Raw genomic sequence first — 22,973 nt, forward strand, 5'->3', positions numbered from 1 at the left:
AGTGCTGAGAAAAAGTAAGACAGACAGAAAAACAACAGATGCAAAGTAAAGAAGTAGGACCTACCAGAGACACCCTCCAACCACCTGCACTGCAGTATGTGTAATTTTCAATTTGAATTTGTACTCTAGCACACATACACATGTTCGCAAGCACACACACTCACACAAACAGTCTCTCATCTTTTTAAATACCAGAACACATAATTAATCAACAGAATATGAAGCACTTTATAATATTTTCGTCAAAGTGAGAAAAAAAAAGCCGTAACCATTTCGTCAAGTTTGCAATGATGGCCTCCTGTTTATTTTCATGTTCATCACATTCATGGTGTTTTCCCATACATGAAATTTTAAAAGGAAATGTCCGCCCCCCCCCCATTTTCCTAGTTGAGTGGGAACCCTGATTATGGCTCAGAAATGGTGGAACCATTGGGTCTTTGGTGTTTTTTTTATGGAAATAGGATTTTATTTACAAAATTGATTTTCTTTACTCTATAAGTCTGTAGTTTGAAATGACATGGGCGGACATTTCATTCCTTTCTCCAGGCGCTCACAGATATGACATCATTTTGACCAAAAGTCTGCAACAATTCATCACAAAATATAAAAAAAGAAAAACAAAAAACACTTTTTTCAATATTTTCACTTGTATATTTCCAGCAAGTCCCACAGAAACGCTTGACAACATGAAGTTGATTTATGCTATTGGTAGGAAGGGGGAAAAAATGTTTATAGTTTCTATAAATGAAGAGTGCATGTCAATAACAATACTATCAATAATCATAATAGTCTTAAACTTGTCTCTTGCTGAAAGAAAACTGTCCAGTAGTAGAACAGCCATCGTGTCATTATGACCTCACAAGAACAAAATATCACAAAGCAAAACTGTCTACAATAACTTTCAGGTGGTTCAGATTTCCCTCTCTGTCCTACGGCCAGCACAAGACGCCAGGATAAGGACAACATTCGCTTCAGTGACAAGATAGACGGTCGGCTGAACCCTCAGAGCAAGGACATCTCCAAAACTTGTTCCCTCCCACTCATGAGGACGTTGTCTTCAGGGCTTTTTTCTGGGACAGGTTAATTTTGTCTCCCATGCTCAGAGCCATACCCTGTAGAGAAAAACACAGAAACATGATTACACATACCAAAATTCAGACAGCAGCAGATATTTTTTTCATTTTTTTCTAAATCATGTTCACAAAGAATTTCCCTCCATTCATGCTCTAAGAATTCATAGAGGCTGCCATGGTCCACTGGCCATGTGAAAGAAAAAAAAAAGAAAATGCAAGGCTAAATAATTCTACAAACATCACCTACCTAAAACCTGTAAGGGGTTTCAGACTTTTATTATCGATTTTAAAAAAACACTAAAAGTTAATAAATCATATTTTCAAAGCAAGGTTTGGCTTGAATCCACCAAAAATTTATTTGACTTTCTTTTTGTTATAATTTCAAATTCATGCACCCCTTTTCCGCAACAGGCAGGGCGTCCATGTACAAAAGAGGGTGTTTTTGTACTCGTAAAACCTTCACAAACATACCTTTTTCAATGTAACAGCACACAAAAACCTACAACTTCAAAAACAAAAAACTATATTCACTGCTCTAGTGTAAGACTGCCATTTTGAAAAGGGACGTATGAAGAAGTCTTATACTGAGCAGTCGACATGTTTTATGAAAGAATAAAGATGGAGCTACAGGAGAATAAAGTTTGTGAAAAAAAACCCACCAAAGTCAACCCACAAATCAGTGACTTTGCCTGCCTGCCCAGCAAGATCGGACTACCTACTGTCACTGTTCATTGTTGTGACCAGATCAACAAGTAAGACGCTACACTTATAGAGTCATCTTTATATACATGTATACTTAATCCCTTTTTAACTTTAACAGTACCATAGCTCTGTTAGCATAATTTCTCTTCCTCGTCTTTTTAACAACCACTTGACCTCCAGGTTCTACACATGTGCTGCTGCTGGCTGGCCGCCCATTTTTCTCACCTGACTCTTGGCCCGAATGCGCACGTGACCCTGCACTGGAGCCTCCTTGCCCAGATGGAATGGCTTCTCGATACTCAGATTGGCCAGGACATCCTCACCAAAGATAGAGCGGGCATACATGTTGGCCGCCATGAAGCCACAGTCCCCAGACAGAGCCTGTAGAGGGGAGAGGTAGGAGGAACAAAGAGTCAGACAACAGGCGTGAGACTTTCAGACATTTGATGAACATCTGGTAGTCGCTTGGACCTACATCATCTATTGCCAGAGTAGAAACTATAAGCTATAGCAAGAATGTGAGTAAAATAGCATTTGAGTAAAAAGAAACACAACACAATAATAGTCTTTTTGTGTCAAGTAAAAGCAACATCGACAGAAAGAAGAGTCAGAGGGAAAGAAAGTAGGACCTACAACATGTAATGGCACCTTCTCACCAGAAAAATGCATTAAATAAATTATATATATATATATATAAGCAGGTGTTATCACGATTCCTTCACTATACTTAAAAAGGAGGAGAGAACAGGATGACAGATGTTTGATAAGAAAGAAGGAGCAAACCACATCAGAACACCCGCCAACCACCCACAGGAAATACCTCTCTTGCAAGTCTACATGGGGCAGTTTCTTTTGGGTTTAAAAAAATTTTAATAGAGTTTTATAGCACTCGCAACACATAGGTCATATACATGCCAAAGATTTGAGGTGTTACTAGAGGGTAACATATAAATAAAATAAAGAGCAATGAGGACGACAGATGTTGGATAAGAAAAGAAGGAACAAACCACACCAGAGCACCTGCTGACCAACCACGCAGGAAATTAGTTGTCCATGACAATCCTTTTTCATTCAAGGGAAATCTCTTTGTTTAAAACATTAGTGACATCATTCACTGTCATTGTGAGTTTTCCAAAGGCAGAACAGTCTGGACAACTAAGCTTGTCATAATACAATTCCATCAGAAGCTGGCATCAATGTGGAGGTTGTGCCTTATAATGAACCTAAACTGTGTTGACAGCGACGCAAAAGTAAATAACAAAACCCAAAAGGAAGGCAGGATAATGAACAAATGCTGTTACTGGCTGGAATATAGGGTTAATAAAGACACAAAATTCAACTACACAGGTCGACTACAGGGCCTGCATACCCAAAGTAAAAACGAGAACAATATAAATTGGTAGCAACACGAAGAACCAAAAATAACATAAAATGCAGCATACATATGGAATAAAACGGGGGACACAAAACAAAACAAAAAAGCAACTGAAAATGAACAAAAGTTCAAAAGATAATGCTATATCAGTAAATAGATAACTTGGAAATGACTACGTATGCGAGGGCAAGGAATGGGTGAACTATGGTTTCTCAACAAATCACAAACAAGACCTAAAATACTATGTTTAGGGAGAGGGAAGGCGCATCTCTGAGGAGGTATGAACAACATTCTGTTACATCCAACACCACGGGGAGCACGAGAACATCAACCCTAGGGGACAAGATGGCTGGAGAAATGAGAGAGACGTGTCACCTTTGACCGGGCTAACAAATGTGGATTGAATTCTGCATCCTCATCCTAGAAGTGTGAAACAAAGTCATCAACTCACAACTGGTGACCACAATGCTACTAGAATATTAAGAGAACCTTCTCAAACATACCCACTTTAGTTTTATGGCAATATTTGTTATTTAAAAAAGAATACTTCAAGAGACAAACAAAAATGTTATCCTTAATTCGAATCTACTGGTCAAAATCAGAAGACACTGAGCAAAGACAAACATATAATATGACACTAAACAAATGTCAAGGAACACTTTCTTGTAAATAAATAACACCCTGAGCAAACAAACAAACATAAAAATGACAAAGCCTATCCCTGCACTATTCTGACATTGTGAATTTTCTTAATATAATAAAGTCTAAAAAGAAATTAAACAGGAAACAGTAAAAAAACAACTTGTCCACAGCCTCAATAGCAAAAAAATATCCCCACTACATTAACAGATCTTCACACACATACACACACGACAAAACATGCTAGATCTACTCCCATCAAGAAAATTGTCAGTTCAAGCCCAACACGAGACAAGTCAGCTTAATTTATCTACATAAACCAATTGGAAACAAAAGTTGGAAAAATGGCATCCTGAGCTATCTCGTCCAACGATTATAGGCCCAAGTTTTGTTATTTTTCTTAACCCCTTAACTGGTAACCATAAATCCACCCCGTGTGCTTAGGAAATTTCCACAGTGGCTGTGTATGACATGGTCTGCTTCTTCGAATGGCAATATCTCACTAACTATAAGCACTAGATATAGCAAAGTATAAATGAAATAGGAGAGTCTCTATACTCCCGAGGGTGATTAAGCAAGAACTTTCGGAACTGGGAGCACAACTGGCATACCCATATATCTTGAAAAATGAATTCCAAGTCTAAATATTTATTTTGAATTACAAAATTAGCCTTAAAAGTACAGAAATGGCCAATCTAAAAGTAAACGTATTCTTTTGCATAAATTCTTGAATCTGTAAAAAAGAAAAACTCCTGAGGGAAGCGAGCATTTATTGACATGCGAGTGTCTTTGCACATCCAAAGCAAATAACGATGACTACCAGTGCAATACTTGCAGATACAAAGAGAGAAAGAAGGGGAAAAAAAATCAACAGGAGACTCATTTCATTCACAGTTCGCAGATAATCAAAAGTAAGGCAATCTGACAACAATCTTGGATAAACTGTACATGACCGACACACATACCTTCTCGGGTGTGAGACATTTGAGGTTGGTGCAGGACATGACATGCTCCAGGTACTCCCGCAGATCTGAGATGTTGGTGTTGACTGTCACTTTGTTCTCCCACTCAAACTCGGCCCACATCTGTCGGAACTCTGTGTCGGTGCAGGAGGCTGGGACAATGTAGTCCATGATGTCAATGTGGATGTCGTTGAGGACCACACAGTTGCGATCGCTGGCCGCGCCGGACACATCATACACTGAGGACAACATGATGGCCACCTTGTTAGTTTACTCAATCTCATCTAAACCAGACGCCATCACTTGTCACATGCAGCCTACTGTGTACCTTAATTACCCACTGTCATAGGGAAATTTCATACTTGCTAACGGCCCCATTTAGAATTTTATGTCGCTTATTACAAGGGAAATATTCAAAATAGGTTGTCCGTACAGCTTCCAGTTTGGCCAAATCTTCCAGCTTCTGATATTGCAGTTTTGGAGAAAGGCCTTAATATACTAACCGCCATTTGAAATAAAACCATAATCAACAATCTATCTTTTGCACTTGAAATAACACTATAATTCTTGTCATCATCACCATAATCATCACCGACTAAACAATTCCTCTCTTTGTTGTTTTTCTGGTTCCATTTTTTATGAAACGTAACAATTTGCACAATGTCAATACATTTTACGTAACTTACAAATATTAGCACCAAAATCAGTTCACGGGACAAACAACAAAGGAACCAAAAAAATCCCCACTACAATTGATTTTTATTTTATACTCCTATAATGTCTGTTTTCTTTTGAAGGCATTTTTTAAAAATAAACGCTTAATTTAGGAAAAGTTAGATTTTTCTTTGGTTGAGGGACTAATGTTTAGAGATGGACTTTTTCTCAAAAGCAAGGTCTTCAAGGGGATTGAGGCAACATAAGGGCATTTCAAAAGTAGCAATTATTATGTCGTTACAAATGCCCTCCAATGACATGACATTTAAATGGTAATTACTTGAACAAGACATTTGGACACCTTGCTCTATGAGAATGAGCATGATTCTGTAGACCCAAATGAACCACACTGGTGCAAACTGTTGGAAAAAAATGTGCTCTTCCATAGTACAAATGACAATATTGTGTCTAAGCTACTGTGAAACAAACTTCCCCTATGAGGAGTAAGAAAAATATCATTTTTTATTCATACATCAAAGAAATATTATTATAGCTGTCACTGAAACACTAATCAACCACAACAAAGTAGCCTTGAAACATTCTTATTGTAATGCTGATCTACCTCAACAATGAATTCTGCGCTGAAAGAAATATTTTCAAGAGGTAAAACAGTAAAACAAAGTGTTTGGAATAAACAAGAAGACACAAAAATTGCAGAGATATATGTAAAAACAACCCCCAAAAAAACAATATCGAACAAAAAAACAGGAACATACCAATATTTCCAAAGATAATTCCATTCTCTGTGGAGGTGACCTTGACATTTGCTTTAGTATTGCAGAAGTCGTGAGGGGCCAAAGTCAGAGGCTGCGGCTTTTCCACCAATTTGAGATCACCTGCAGGGATGACAACACCAAGGACATGGTCAGCAACACTACAAGCAGCTACAGAGTTGGAACAACTTGAAAGCAAGAAATGTGTTTTCAATAAGTGTTACACAAAGGGGGGGGGGGAAGGTACATACTTAACTTACTACATTGACTTCACAGGAATACGAAAATGTTCAAGATTCTTTTAAGATTTTCTCAAAGGAACGAAGCGAACAACTATTCTATCAACAGCACCAAAAAACCCCCCCCACTTATTTATACACAGAATCAGCTGAGTCACCCACGGTAAATGACTGGAAAAGAGTGCCCACCTGTTCCGAGGTCTTTTGTAATTTTAAAGATATTTCTATAGCCTATGAGACAGTTACCCTAATGGTCTTACTTTTCCACTCTTCATGTATCAGTGAGTAAAATACAAAAGAAGTGGAACCTGAAGTGGGTATCTGTATTGCCTTCTAAGAGCAAGTATGGGAGCAGCAAGAACTTGCGTGCACGCATGTGTGTGAGGGAACTGAGTATATGAGGGCTTTGTGTGTGTATATGTGTGAGCAGTGGTGTGTATGTGTGTGTTTACATGTGAGCAATAGTGTGTGTGTGTGTGTGTGTGTGTGTGGGAATGTGTGTATGCATGTACGTGAGAGTGTGTGTGCGTGCATGTACGCGTGTGTGTGTCGTGAGCATTTTTGTGTGTGTGCGCACACGAGCGTGCGTTCACGGGCGTGTGCGTACCTAGCGTAGCCAGCTCCAGGGTGAGGTTCTGGAGTGTGTCTGCCGTCTGATTCACGATGAGCACGTCTAGCACGATGTCGAACTGGTTGACATTCACGTAAGCCTCTGCATACACAGGATCAGAGAAACCAGTCAGCTGTGTGACCTGGAGGAATAAACGGAAGAGTGAATAACCCGCCTTAGCTGGTCCCTGTACAGACCACTACCATTTCTTCCTAGAGTATGCACAGAGCTATGACACAACACAAGTTATGTGTCCATCTTCTAAACAAATAAACCTGTCTAGGAAACTCACAGAAACACAAGAAATCTTTACGTTTGAGTAAAAAGAAGCACATCAACACAATGACAGTCACTTAGAGCAGGGAAAGAGTAAGACAAGACAGACAGGAATGAAAGGAGGAAGCGAAAGCTATGAGACCTATCAGTGGCACGCTCTAACCATCTGCATATCAAACTGAAGAATCTTCTACAGATAATATTAACCTTACTCTTTGAAGTCAGAAGGCATACAGGAAGTAATCCAGCTTTCCTCTACTCTGCATAGACTAGCTACCATTCTGTATAACTAATGGTATGGTTGTAAATGTTTACCACAAGTCAGGGCCAACCTGGGCTGGACGACACAAAGCATTCTAGCAGAAAGATAGTCGATAAAGTAAATTTCCCTCTGTAAGAACTGAACTCACATCATCTGCTTGCAATTCCAAAAGCCTAACCATCACATCACAGACACAAGAATGTCTATTCTGGAAAATGTTCCTATCAATAAACAGATCCTTACAACAATTCTAGAAAATATTCCGATCAACAGGCAAATTTATACAAATATTCAAGAGAATATTCATAACCATACACAAATTTTTCACCGTGGTCTGAAAAAGGAGGCCATCTAAATCTGCTTGCTTGACAAACACAGGCAGTTATAAAGTACTCCAAACCATTGCCATTAAAATGCCTACCTTGTTGAGTTTGGACGCCCCCAAAGGATCTCCATCTCTCTTGGCATTCCCGCCCAAGGCTTGAGACAGTGTCAGCTCAAACACATTCTGGGGAGAGACACACAGAAGAATTCTTTACATATACAGTAGTCTCCGCCTAAGATCCCACCGCTTACGATCCCGGTTCGCTTAAGATCCCGGTTTTTAAGAAAACAGAATTTTTACTATACAAAAGTCACCCCTAAGATCCTGTTCTGATCCACTCTGAAGGTCTACATTCGGCTAACATCCTGCATTTCTGATAATAATTTACGGAACAAACCAGCCGATCAACCAAGAGTGAAAAGTTGAGATCAATGAACTGTCCGTCGCGTCAAAGATCAGCCACTCTTGTGAGTGTGATCACATAAGCGCCATAAAACTCGATGAAACGGTATAATGTTTGCCCCAGATGGGATCGCACTGATGTGTGAACTAACCTACACGTTTGTTTTCCCTGAACATCGCACTCGCACCTGAGCTCTCCACCTAAACTTACATCACTTTGCTCCAGGCGGGATCACATCACACTGTGAACTCTCCCCTGACCATTGATTGCAGCAGTTTTCTCTTTTCCCGAGTTTGCATGCTAGACTGAATGTGGTCATAGCGCAGAGACGCCAACCACAGAAAACCAAAATGAGTATTGGGAAATATGAAAACGTGTATTTTCAGGGGAAAATGTGTATTCTCCACGACTGACCGACCAACCAGTAAAATGTTCAGGGTGTCAAGCAATATTTCCTGAAAAAATTTACTAGCTCAACAGCTCGAAAAAGGGAGCACACACGCGTACAATAAACATGTACCCAGTCAACAACATGTTAGTGTTCAATGTCGTACTGGGGTCTTGTTTGACTTAACTATTTCAGTCTGTTATGATATTTTCCTCTCACTATTATTATTTTAAAAAATAATCCTGATTTGACCGTTCCGAAGGGCCTTGAACAAGAACTTCGACTGTCAAGAACCAGGCAGGGTGTCATGATTCATATTATGAACTGACAGACTCAAATTATTGCTCAAACTCAGAGAAGAGCAATAACTTGAATGGCTAAAGTAAACCCGTGCACTGTGAGAGTTGTAACAACTGTGGGAGGGCAAGATGCAGTGACACTGAAAATCTGTCCGTCTTGAACAGAAAGCTACAACATATACTGTAGGTATAATTTACTATCATCACCCATCTAATGACACGCGAACATTTTATTTCAATTACACAGACTTGCAAAGTATGAAGGGTCCCGATTCCGCACACGGCCTGCACTAACGCGCTCTTTGCAGAGAGCTCTAATCAAAATTCTGAAATTTGCCTCCAAGTTTCTGTCCTCTGGTGTTGCCTTCACACCTTCTCCCTCCCCTCCCCCCCCCTCGAGTGTATAAAAAAAAATCAATAATCCCCTCCCGTAGTCCTATACTTCGCAGCGCCGTTACTCCCACCAAACACGGTCTTTGCTCACACGATGCCGCATTTATTTATGACGCGAATGCGCGCAGGTTCATTGACCGGTCACGATGGCGAGCCCGACTATAGCGTAATGGTGCGTAACGACAAAGGCGAGGGAACTTGGTCAGAGAAGGAAAGCTATAAACTTTTGACAGGTAAAGAGGAGGGGCAACTGGATAAGCGTTGATCTTGAGACTCACGATAGGATAATAAGTGAAAATGGCACGCCTCATGCCACTATGCAGTATGATAGGTCATCAAGGTTAACCACTTTTTGCTTGCCATATGTCATTAACCCACCCAGAGGGCATATCAGTTCATTTTAGAGTGGAGGGAAGAACATTTTACCGATTATGAGCCTTAACATGGGTCACCGTAGATTCTTCCCTGGGTTCATTAGCTAAGATCCCGGTTCGCCTAAAACCCTGCATTTTCCTTGCTCCCGAGCACCGGGACCTTAGACAGAAACTACTGTAGTGAGTTATCCACAAGTTCACTACCTGCCCCATGGTTTTAGTTTAGGTAATAAGAATTTTGTGGCACTAACAACACAAATAGGTCATATGAGTTTCAAAGATTAAAGGTTTTACTAGAAAGTAAGATACAAATAAAAGGAAAAGAGACGAATCATCTTGAAGTTATAATATCCATAGGAAGCTTTTTCAATTAGTAATGAGAAGTGCAGGAACAGCATAAAGCATAAAGCTTTCTGTTGCAGGGATATGCATTATAAAAATGCTATTTATTATCATTATTTATCATAAACAGTAGAGAGAAAGAAAAGAAGTAGCACCTAACAGTGGCACTCTTAGCCATCCTCTTGAAACCTAATGACTAAAGTACCACTTGATGGCTGGATGCATGACACAGACAGTCACCATTTTCAGTCTTTATTTGGCCATCACACTGTGAAGTCATAGCATTAACAGTACAGAACAGACTACTAGCAACAACAGAACAATGAGAACAGAGAGAACTAAAGATACCCAACATGCACAATACAATTGATCAGTACAGTTTTACGTGAATAGAAACGTATAAAATAAAAATGACGAAGAGTAGCTCAGGGAAAAAGCATGTTGACAGGAAGAACAGACAGTAGTATGAGAAAAAGGAGGAAGAACCTCTCAAGGGAGGCCTCCCCTTGACCGTACACACCCACACATACACACTTACACGCACACACAGATACCAGTGCAGACAACATGATGCCCGAACTCACCTCTCCACCAGCCTGGTCACTTCTGTTGATGAGCTGAGCAAAACTGATGGGGTCATCTGCGTGAACTTTGACCTCTTTTCGTCCTGCAGCCTGTTGATAACAGTGCACAATGTGAGAGTCCTTCCTGCAAGGTAGGCTTTAAATTTATGAACAAACTGTTTTGTTTGTGTTATTTTATTTTTTTTATAGCAGAGGGTTTCAAGGCGTTCGCAACTGCAAAAGGTCATATGAGCGCCAATGGGTGGGTGTCAACAAGAGATAAGGACGATAGATGTTTGATAGGAAAGAAGGAGCAAACCAAATCTCAGCACCCACCAACCATCCACAAAAAGCACTTTCTGCGGCTATAGTCACCTTAAGGTGAAAAGCTTGACACTAGTCCATCTGTAGGTTATTTAGTGACTAAAGCTAGACACTGTATATTATATATATATATATATATACCAAGTGAAAAAATATCAGACATCAGTTTAGATACTGGTCACCTCATAAAAAAGCCTGAAACTGTCCATGTACTGGTCATCTAGCATTAAAAGGTTGGGACAATTTGAGTCTTAACTTCTGTTGAGCATTGGTTTGTAGACAGAAGTGGTGTATTAGTAGTGAGAAGTCTTACTAATTTTGCATCAACAACTTCAGTTTCCAGAGGGGGGAATGTTAATTATATTTACACATTCACTGCCTAGTAGACAGAGAAAAAAAAGAACTGCAGAAATAGCATACATGAACTTCCAGACACAAAAAATAAAAAGCCAGAAACATCTAATCCTTGGTCAGGAGAAATGGACCAAATCACTCACCTGCTGCAGCTGTTTCTCCTCCTCTATCTTGGCAGCCAACATGAGGGACAGTGACCCACGGCAGGCTGTGTTGAAGATCTCATTCATCATGTCCGAGCGCTCCGCAAGAACACGCAGGCACACAGCTATGCGGTCAACATCGTCATCTGTGATTGGCTGTTGGAGGAGAGGAGGAACTCATGAAGAAATGAGTATGTGTGAGTGCAATAGTGCACTAGGAGGGTGTGCATGTGCGCCTGTGGGTGAAGATGGGGAGAGACAGAGTGAGAAAGAAACAAGAGTCAGTAAGGGAAAAAATTCTAATTCACTGTAGACAACTGAGAGGGAGCAAGTTTTTTTGGGTTTTTTAAAGTTTCAGTAGAGGTTTTACTACTGGCGCTTGCAACTGCATTAGGTCATATGAGCGCCAAGGGGTGGATGTTAACAGAAAGTCCTTACAGGGAATCAGACTTACTCTGCTCACTTCTCTTGCCTCAACAGCACAAAGTCTGCTTCGACTATCAAGGCACCCCGGAAATAGTGGGTCACAAGAGTGTGACAAACGTACAAAAGAAGTAGAGGAAAAATGACAATAGTAAGGATTAGGAAAGAAAAAGAAGCAGTTCCCTGTTGTAGATCAGGCACAGTTATGAGCGTGACATTGATGAATCAGCCCATTTACAATTCTACTGTGCATGAACGAGAAAGCCCCCCCCCCCCCCTGGGAATGGCCTAAAGACACTTTAGTCAGTGGCACTGCCCTGGGGGTAGGGAGCAAGTGTACACAAAAGTCTTTTCCTTACTTTTCCTTTCTCTTTCTGATCAGAGAGACAATGGACCTTCCGTTCATGTTGAACAAGAAATCCCTCAAGCAGATAATTTGATAATTTTAACTCACTCGAGTCTTTTCCTGCACTTGTTGCGGGAAGCCCAGCCGACCGCCTATGTCCAATCCCGCACCCCTTGCAAGATCAGTAATAAAACACAACAGTGTTTGTAATTCACTACGTAAGTTGCGGAAAACACCACATCAAGTATCATTTACTTTCTGCTGATCAAAATTCCGTTTCGGATCCTGTTTCCAAGTAGTAGTTTTTGTATAGCAGGTGAGTTTGAAAGCTCACATCAACTGATCCGTAATGTTTTCCTTCTGTCATTTAGGTCATGGAGTTGGCGTTCGTTATGCTGTCCGAGCAAACGCACTCGGTTTTGAGATTTATAACAATAATAACGCCGATTTTAGCGAGAATATTGAAAGCCACAACTCTTGTGCCCATTTTTTAAAGATCATAACACAAAAGCCATAAAAGATTTCTTTGTGATTTATTTTGCATGTTATTATTTTAATCTGATGTTTCTGTGATGTAATTTTGGTGTTTGTGGTGAGAGAGGGTGAATTTTGGTGTATTTTTTTTAAACCTCCAAAAAAGCCCATACTCCAGTGCTTGTGTTTCTAAAATACCCCACACTCAAGTGAGATGTAAAAAATTTTGTCCAGGGTAAATATTGCAATTCATTCTGCATAGTAAAGTATTGGCATAACTTACAAACCATGTGAGTGTAATTTTGGGTTTCAGAGACTACCTGGAAATCTTCAACTAAAATAAATATCCCCAAAGTGAGTTCCTGCCATTGTGCACAACTTGCTGACACAAGAGTATAACATAGAGTCTCCATCCATTGTCACACTCTTCTACAACACTTGTAACATCCACAATCTCCCAAGCTCACCTTTGTGGAGAGTCCAGACTTGCCCAGATGGATGATGGTGGCCATGATGAGCATAGCCTCCGCCACAAATGCCTGAAAGAACACAGGAAAAAACAAAATGTTTTTGTAGCTCAAGAGCAAGTAGATTTGGACTATGCTTTGATTGGGTGAGCAAAGAAACTGCAGAAGGAAAGAAGAGTGTAGGACCTGCCACCCTCCCTCATCCACATCACAGTCTACAAAAGGGTCTACACTTTATTAAAGTAGTAAGAGGCACAGCTAGCTACTAGGTAAGGCAAAACATACAACGATAAAACACAGTAACAACACAGAACTGACTCTTCACTTTTCAAAACTACAAATGTAGTGATATCAAATTAAAATGCTATTTGACAGTCAAATAAGAGTATTGTACTGTTATTACCTTAAAATAGGGGAACTCAATACTGAGTAGATTCGTTCAGTCATTTTACTTACGTTCTGTCGTTTCTTGTCTTGTGTGATTGCAATGAACTTGAGAGCCAACTTTGTGAGGGAAGTAGCGAGAGCAGCTCCAATAAAGAAGTCACCATCCATCATATCTTTACGCAGTGGTGGCCTGCAAAGAGAAATGATCAAATGGGGTTGAAATAACACAATTTTTAATTACTCTTTAAACAAATACTATGTCAATTTTCACTGCTCTAAAATAGACAAACAGTACTCCCAAAGAGTTTGAAGAGGAGGTGGAAACTATAGAGGAAATCTTGATATGCAAGAATAGCGTCAAGAATACTGTAATGACAAAAAATAATCCATATGCAGTAATTATTACAGTGGTATTCATAGACAGTAACGTAAAAATCTAACCACAAAAGTAAATGAATATGGGTGAATGTACTCACACTTCCTCTTTCTTTGCCACTGTTGTGGTGCTGAATGCACTCTGGGTAACATACGTCCCGTCTGCTGCAACAAGTCTCTGTACATTTCCGCCCATTTGCATTTCTGGAGGGTGAAACGAAAGGCAAATGTGACTTCAGCACGTCTAACGAAATAACCAGACAAGTTACAATGTCCGTTGTTTTTTGGGGTCTCAAGAGCAGAAATGCGTGCTTTGGGAGCATTAAATGATAATTATCATAAATACAAGGTTACACCTAAAACTGTATGTTGAAAAGTACCAAAAATTAAGTCAGCCCAGACAGAGCGGCGACAGGGAGCTGACCCCTGTGACCCCGACGTGCAGGGTTGGTGATTTTTTTTATTTTTAAAATAAAAATTAAAAAAATCGATGTTTTAATTTAAATCGGACATTTAAAAAATTTTTTTTTTAATGTCAACACAGTTTGGGATTTTTGGTGGCTAAAAGTAAGTTCTTTTAGTGCAAAATGCATTGTCTTTATTTTAACTTCTGATTAATTTAAGCCACTGCAATTTTAGAAAGCCTTAATCTGCTATATCAGTGAATTATGGCTACAGACAAAAAATGAAGAAAATGTCAGTCTAAAAGGAAGGGGGGGGGGGGGGGGGTAATTATGCATAGATAAACTTGCATTTTATTACAGTGTGTGTGTGCGCGCGCGCTTGTGTTTGTCTAAAAAGAAAAAGAAAATGCTAATTTCAATTATGAAAAAAAAAGTAAATTGAATACAGTATTATATTTTTTACTACTTACAGTGACAGGGGGGAAGCAGACTTTTAAGCATGATTATTTTAGTCTACTAAACCTTATATCTGTTTTATAAAACCAAGGAAAGGAATTCTGAATGTTTAAAGATGTAAAAACAGAATACATTTTTTTAAAGTGATTTAAATCACTGAGTTTTATTTTTAAAATCAAGTTGATTTAAAAAAAGAAAAATCAACTGATTTAAATTGACCTGATTTAAATCAACCCAACCCTGGTTTTCAATTATGAAAAAAAAGTAAATTGAGAACTGTATTATTTTACAGTGACGGGGGGAAAGCAGACTTTTAATTAAGCATGATTAAACCTTATATCTGTTTAATAAAACCAAGGAAAGGAATTCTGAACGTTGAAATATGTAAAAACTGAATACATTTTTTTGAAAAGTGATTTAAATCCCTGAATTTCATTTTAAAAATCAAGTTGATTAAAATATAAAAAAATCAACTGATTTAAATCAACCCAGCTCTGATTTCAATTATGGAAAAAAAAGTAAATTGAATACTGTATTATTTTACAGTGAAAGGGGGGAAAGCAGATTTTTTAGCATGATTATATTAGTCTACTAAACCTTATATCTGTTTTATGAAACCAAGGAAAGGAATTCTGAATGTTGAAATGTGTAAAAACTGAATAAAAATAATTTTTTTAAAAAGTGATTTAAATCACTGATTTTTATTTTTAAAATCAAGTTGATTTAAATTTTAAAAATCAACTGATTTAAATCAACCCAACCCTGCCGACGTGATAAGGCGCTTGGCGGGAAACCCCCCACTACAACTCCACTGCCGGTGCGCCGTGCTGAGTATTGACCAAGCTCAATAACCTACAATGCCACAATGAAAAACTTCTAAAAGATTCAGGAAAAAAATCAATAAAAAATTTGATGATACTAACATGCAGGGATGTAAACAGGTTTTGAAAAAAGAGCCGGAAAATATACGGCACACACGCACTGTCTGAAATAAGAATACATTGAGACTAGATTATATTTGTTTCTTTCCCTCTATTAAAACAAATAATCTCTATTTAGTATATGTAATATGTACTGTTTATAGTAGACTTTTGTTAAAAGCTGAGGCCCAAAAGGCAAGTCGGTCGGGAAAAAAACAGGAAAAGCCGGAAGATTTACATCCCTGAACATGAGCCCAAATCATGAGAAAAGATTTTTTTTTAATAGTCATGTTACTCACCATCTTCCTTGACTTCCCCAGCAGTTTTCTTGATCTCATCATCCACAATAGGAATCTGAAGAGAAAAAAAGAGTTACAATAATGTTTCTTTAAGTATTACAATACCACACTTGCAGAACAAAAGCAAATAATCATGATTGTTCTCTGAACAAAATATTTTCTTTACAAATCGCAACAGGTTCCAGGGGGCTGACGTTAACTTTCAAGACATTGTTACATTATGTTTCTACCCAACACACATCCAGCTCAGACAGGGAATACCTTTTGGATAAAGGTCTGATAACCCCACAACACACACAAAGCTCTGAGCAACTTAAGCTTGCATTAAAATAAAGTATATAAAATGTTTGGATGATCTTCTTTTTATGAAATTCTTATTAATCCTTAATCACAGGAAATTCCTGACACTGGCATTATCCATGGTCATTGGACGGATAAAAGACCACCTAGAGTTCCCTATTCACCATGACCCACTCTCTCATCGAACCCCTAAATATAAGCAATATGCCCAACTGATTAAACTTTGAGACTTACATCTCCAAGCGACTGTCTGACCAGGGTCATCACACTCTGGATGTCATCGGAACTGGTGCAGTATTCTCCCAGAATCCACAGGGCTGCTCGGTGAATCCTTGAATAACCACAAAACAGACAAACTTTCACTCCTCTATACTGTAGCATTTTCAGAAGGTCATTTTTGCAGTTTTATGTCTACCAGAATATTTCAGGTCATCTGGATTACCTTGCGCTAGACACACCCAGACAAAAAGCAGAGCATAACTGTTATGAGTATCTGCAGGCTTTACACTTTGAATGCTTTACTAGCAATATATCTCAAGAAGATTAGTAGCTTCACTGTGTTTTTGCACTGTCTTGGGAGAGGGTAATTGCAAAACAGATATGCTGTACAACAAAAAACCCATAAAGCTGTACATTGTTATTAGCCTCATCACAATAATACTTAATCCTGTCCACAGATAAAAAGAAATGCACATCACAACAAAGATCAACAAGGAGAGAATCACAGAAAAAAGTCAGATGCAACTTAATCAGGAAACGTACTTCATGGACTTGATGGTACCAAACACATCCAGGAGTTTCCTGATGACAAGTGGTCTCAGCTGGTCAAAACGTTGCACTGCCTCACGGATGAACACTAGTACATCTGCTGCAGCCAGTTCATTGGTGTCTCCCAGAAATTCCATCAACTGAAACGACATACACAGAAAATTATAAGCACTTCTTTAAAAAGTTTAATGATTTGAATGCACCCAATCAAATAGATGCTCGTCAAGATCACACTTCCTCCAAGGTTGAAGCAAAACCAACTGAATACCTGGAATCTAGTTTATTTGTTTCAGTAAGAAACATGAACTGAAAAGATCAATTCATTTCACTCTGTTCATACTTCAATTGTGAATAAACTGATATAACAGAGGTAGACTTTAGTTTTATCAATACTTTTACAATCAGTCAATACACAGCTTTTAAGCTTTTTTTCCCTCGCTGTGATTTTTTATTGATCAACTTAAAAAGCCATCGGATTTAAAATCTTGGATACCCATACAAAGAAAGTCATTTCGAATCAATAAGCAGCCAGTCTTCAGCTGACTAACACAACCACTGAGACAAAATTATAAGCACCGAGAGTTCCCTTAGAAAGAAAAAGTCTCACCACAGGGATGATGGTTGCAGCCACGTCTGGGAACTTGACACTGCACTGGTGGAGGGTACGAACCAGCAACTGCCGGTACTTGCCTGTGTCTTCGTGCTCTACATTGTTTGTCTTCACTACCTCTTTCTTCAGCACCAACACCATCTGCAGAAGATACATAAGGGAATCTTAAATTTCTTTCCCAAATAACAGTGCTCACTTAATGTAGCATGAAATGGAATCTATTAAAGCACATATCAGAAACATCCATAAAGGATGCTACTACTAGTCTTTTTTTTTACTTTTCTTTCTCACCGTTTGTTTCTGTCTGCCTACCTAGCTCTTTCTTTACACTAAAAGACCATTATGGTGTTATTGTGTTTTTCTTCATTTCAACTCAAACAAAAAAGCGACAAAGAAAATTTTAAGAAGACAACAATTTGACATATATCAATGCTGAATTGCAAAAAATTCACCAAAGAAATAATCAATGCAATGAGTGGACAAACCTCTTCAATGTTCCGTGAAGTGGTCAGATCCAGGGCCAGGTTGAGAGTCTTTTTCCTCACTTCTTGGTCGGGAGAGCCCAGCACCCGCAGGATGTCCATCACAAGATCCTGAAAAAATGACCGACAGACATCCATGTACAATATATTTTTTTTTTTTTAAATACATAAATCTTGCATACTTGGCGGCCACTCCAAATGTAACAACCTCCTGGAAGAAAAGACATTCCCAAAAACTTTTTTTTCTCTTCTTCAATGAATTACAAGAGATGAGTGTCTTTTTTTGCAGAGAAGGTCACAAGAACAAACTTGAGTACAAAAAAGCTGCGAACTGCTATTATTTTCTCTAAAGTTTGCCATGCATATGTTTATGTTTCTACAAGACAGACATATATGGTTTAAGAAGGCTCTCTTCAAAAACAAATTCATTTCAAGTTTCCTCTGAATTTGTTCTTGCAGTTGGACTATAAAGTTGTGCTCTTATTTGACTCTAAACTGACACACAAGCGCTATATTGTCCTGTCACTCATCATGTAAAGTAGGGTCAAACAGAGTTACTCATCTTTCTTTGGACAGTCACAATATGCTCTGACCAGAGAGGATTAAGTGGCCAATGCTTCTTACTCAAAGATTAGGGGTTTTTTTTTAAACATGTGAAAAAAATCAAAAGCCGTCTATCAATTACACTTACATGAATCTAACATGAAATCTGGGAGACAAAAAGAAATTATTTTAACCACAGGACTTTCAGACCCTCTCTGCCACATGTGGGTTTGTACATGCAAACAACATAACAATACCTATTTTTTTTAAACTTGTTATCATCAAGACAGACAGTAACTTGGCCCTTTGGTAGTGGGCTGAGAGAATACATTCCTGGAAATAAGAAAACAATTCAAACTCTGACCACCTTCAACTCTTTCTTGGCTAACTGGATTTAAATACAGTGCACCACAGTGGTCTCATAGGCAGGAACAAAACCCTGTAGTCAGAGCCTCACCTGTAAGACTTTTTCGTGGTTCAGGTCCTCCTTGAGAGCAATCAGTCTGTCCAAGACAATAAGCTTGACATTGTTATCACTCTCCTTCACAATCAGCTCGATGTAACAACTTGCAGCAGCCTGGAGAGACAGCATGAACATTTGTCACCATTCTCCAAAACTATCTAGCAATCTGATTCCCTAGCACAAAATAAGAAAAATCTGATCACTTTCTATTACACTATGAGGTTACTATCACTAAAATTTTAAGCAGCTGAGTTTAAAGGAGTCAGTATCCCCATATCAGAGACTGTTTCTTCAGCTATAGAACTTTGTGCAACAAGGAGTATACACACATTCTACTATGGGCTAGGATCAAGGGTCTTACAGCTCACGAAAGCAGAGACAAATATGACTAACAGAAGCATAAGTTTTTTTATATTACGAAAGTTAGAAAAAAGCCTGACTTTTTACTACATCACAAGCATGTCTTTGAACCATCACATACGTCTAAGAAATAAAATCATGCAAAATTTCTCAACAGAAAATAATTACTCTGAAATGAATGCTTCTATACTTACCAGATCCCTTTCATACAGAAACAAGCAAATTATTATATTTAATACATTTTTCTTTTGTGTGTGTACAAAGTATGCATACCAGTTGAGCGAGCCACTGACTGCAAAGCTAACATGCTAAACAGGGGCCAGGCTCACCTTGATGGCTGTGGGGGCACTTGACAGAGTGACCAGTGTGCCCGCCGCTTCATATCTCACTGCTGGACTGGATGAGTTCAGCAGGTTGTAGATGCAGCGGATGAACCGAGCTCTTTCTCCTGGATTTGCATGACAGACCTACGCAACAAGATTAAACCGTGACAACTTACAGATTGTTTAAATTAGGAGAAGAACATCAACATAATAAGAGCTATTGAGTGCATAAAAAAGAAAAATATTAACAGATGGAAACAACATAGGGAAAGAAAAAAAGGAGATAGGTCAACAACAGCACGATATTCACAATCCTTATCCTTTCCATTACGCCAGTTTGCATATATAATGAAGCACACTGAAATTATAACAGCCATTAAATGCATGGAAAAGGAAAAATAGATGAAAACAACAGAGGAAAAGGAACGAAGAAGGATCTACCAATGATGAACACTTTTACAGAGCTAAACAACAATGCTGCAGAAATATCAAAAGTTTTTAGGAGTCCCAGGGAACAGGAAAAGAAAATTGGAATGAACAGGCCTGCCAGTAGAGTTATTGTGAAGCTAGGAGAGCCTTCAGCTTGCAAACTCTCAGGTGAATGAATATCCGCACACAATTCATAATCCTTAACAATTTTTCACTCACTTTGTAGATGAGCTCCACAATAACCAGTTGCAGGATGTCCCCAAACGATGTGACCTGGTCAATGCAGCTGCTCAGGTAGTCAAGGGCTCGCTCCTACGCATAACAACACAAAGGGCTGATTATGAAACAAAACCTAAAACTAACAGATATACCACGTCCAATTACTCACCACAGGACACAAACAACTCTTATTCATCAAATCTGCAGTTCTTTTGTTTGAATCCATAAAAATCACACCTAATTAAAATGTTAAAACTTTTGAAAGTACAGAAATAGCACTCACAACACGAAACAAAAAATACAATGAGATAAAAGATAGTTTCATTTTGTAAAAATTTAACGACACTTGCAACTGCATACGGTAATATGAGAGCACTTTTTACTATAAAAGAAAGACTTTAATTACTTTAACTTCCGTTGCCATGTAGTAACTGGCTCTAATGTACATACAAGTCAACTTAAAAGTCGGAAGCTTGTTAAGTTTAGTGAGAGTTTTATGGCACTTGCAACACAATTAGATAAGAGCAAAAGATTAGAAGTGTTAATGGATAGTAATATACAAATAAAAGAAAGAGGAGAGATAAGGACGACAGATGCTTAATAGAAAAGAAGGAGCAAACCACACCTCACAACCCACCAACCACATACATAAGCATCTTCAAAAATACACAATAAAATTGGCCACTGTTTAAATTTAATAGCTTTTTAAAAGGTAACCAACTTGTGTAATTCAGAGAGAGAATTTAGAGGCACAACTTTAAACAAATCTACAAAACCTACTTGATCAGCATGTATAAGCATCATGAAGGCATTCCTCTTGCAGGACATATCTTGCTCTCCCTCCAAAAAGTTGTGAATCAGTTCTGGTGCATCAGGAATGAGGAACTCGAAATTTCTAGAAAGATAGAAGGAACATACTGTCATGAATCAGAAAGATCTCCACAAAAATGTTTACAAGATTATTTTTCCGTTAAACCTAAAAGAGAATTGTCCAACTCCTACCCCCAAAGCCAAGCCAACCAATATAATGGCAATAGGCTATAAACTATAGAAAATCACATGGCAACAGTATAACAATGAAATTGTACCTGTAGATTGTGTAAATGGCCAGGACAGCATTTCGCCTGACATATGAGTGGCGGTGTTCCAGACACTGACGGATGGCAGGCATCAGTGGCTCGAGGAGCTCTGGTTCCTTCAACTTGCACAGAAAGCGCAAGGTGGATCCTCGGATAAACTCATTTGGGTGTTGCAAATCCTAGAAGAAAAAGAGTTCTAAGTAAACGAACCTAATTGACACTGTGATATTTTTAAAAAACAAAACAATAACAACAAAAAGAATCACAAGCACTCACAAAGAGCCTCATGTAAAGACAGGTAACCAATAAAATCCAGCCCAAAAATTTCTGAAATGATAATAATACACTACATTTTATAGATGCCCGTGGGGAAATTTAAGTTACAATGGCAACATACATACATAAAAAAATAAATACATATCAAACACAGAAATATACATACAAAAAATACAAAATACACTATATTACACCAATGGAGAACAATTTTATAAACGTGCCACAGCTAGTCGCCACTGTGCAGTGCACTGGATTTTTTTTAGCTGGGTTATCCTGTCCAGCTCAAGAACACACCCATCTAAACTCTGTGTCACAAACGCCTTCTTGACATTATTTTTTAAGTCAGCACTCTCTACTCACTAAGCCACAGGTGCCCCGGTAAAGAGAATCCATATGACAACAGAGATAAAAATATATTTTTGTAAAAGCTTTTTTACAGTTCCATCAAAAGTACAGTTCACAGAATACACATGTGAATTTTTATGCTCAAAATATTAGTATTAGGTACTCCAAGGCAATTTCAGTTTTAAACATTTATATTCTTAACTGTTCAGAAGACTCACCTTTCTGTAAGCATCACAGACCAAGATAAACTCTTGCAATAGCTTTCCCTCTGGGGTGTATTTTGGGACCACCTCCCAAAAGACTAGTAGCAGTTTCTTGACCATGTGATCTTGCATTGGCATCACAAAGCGGATGATGATCATCAACAGGGATGGCATCTTCTCTCCATTCAGAATCAGCTGAATTACTTTCTTCAGAGCTTCAATCTTAGTCCGAGCATCACCTGTCTCTGGATACAACCACAAGAGAAAGTTTAATTGTACCGTCTTTACAATGGACCATGGAAATGAAATACTATAAACAACAAACTGGAAAAAAAAGTTTTTAAATTCATTAAATCAGTTCTAGGTAAAAGTTAATTTATTTAGTGTTTAAGGCCATTGGCCCACATCACATCATATAAAACACTTACTTGTTAAGTAAAGTTTCAATAATGAATTTACTAACGTATTTACTTAAATCACTTCAAAGGAAGAAAAGCATCACCTATACCAAGTGATATACAACCATATATCAAATAAACCGGTCAACAA

General features: G+C 38.5%; 1 protein-coding gene across 1 annotated transcript in view; it reads right to left on the reverse strand.

Moving 5' to 3' along the window:
• Positions 1-276: 276 nt before the first annotated feature.
• The window catches only part of LOC101849455 (coatomer subunit beta), a 28,020-nt gene continuing 5,323 nt past the window's right edge, over positions 277-22,973 (reverse strand). Inside the window, exons 3-24 of the mRNA XM_005097108.1 lie at positions 22,440-22,669; positions 21,610-21,779; positions 21,302-21,416; positions 20,522-20,614; positions 19,880-20,017; positions 19,185-19,304; positions 18,188-18,295; positions 17,700-17,843; positions 17,087-17,232; positions 16,559-16,655; positions 16,025-16,079; positions 14,047-14,149; positions 13,640-13,760; positions 13,184-13,255; positions 11,474-11,629; positions 10,674-10,763; positions 7,987-8,073; positions 7,025-7,169; positions 6,182-6,301; positions 4,755-4,990; positions 2,001-2,156; positions 277-1,112 (exon numbers count right to left, since the gene is read on the reverse strand). Of these exons, the coding sequence (XP_005097165.1) occupies positions 1,041-1,112; positions 2,001-2,156; positions 4,755-4,990; positions 6,182-6,301; positions 7,025-7,169; positions 7,987-8,073; positions 10,674-10,763; positions 11,474-11,629; positions 13,184-13,255; positions 13,640-13,760; positions 14,047-14,149; positions 16,025-16,079; positions 16,559-16,655; positions 17,087-17,232; positions 17,700-17,843; positions 18,188-18,295; positions 19,185-19,304; positions 19,880-20,017; positions 20,522-20,614; positions 21,302-21,416; positions 21,610-21,779; positions 22,440-22,669 (2,774 nt within the window). The 3' untranslated portion in view covers positions 277-1,040. The remainder of the gene's footprint in view (positions 1,113-2,000; positions 2,157-4,754; positions 4,991-6,181; positions 6,302-7,024; positions 7,170-7,986; positions 8,074-10,673; positions 10,764-11,473; positions 11,630-13,183; positions 13,256-13,639; positions 13,761-14,046; positions 14,150-16,024; positions 16,080-16,558; positions 16,656-17,086; positions 17,233-17,699; positions 17,844-18,187; positions 18,296-19,184; positions 19,305-19,879; positions 20,018-20,521; positions 20,615-21,301; positions 21,417-21,609; positions 21,780-22,439; positions 22,670-22,973) is intronic.

This window comes from Aplysia californica, unplaced genomic scaffold, assembly GCF_000002075.1.
Source record: "Aplysia californica isolate F4 #8 unplaced genomic scaffold, AplCal3.0 scaffold00146, whole genome shotgun sequence".
NCBI lineage: Eukaryota > Metazoa > Mollusca > Gastropoda > Aplysiida > Aplysiidae > Aplysia > Aplysia californica.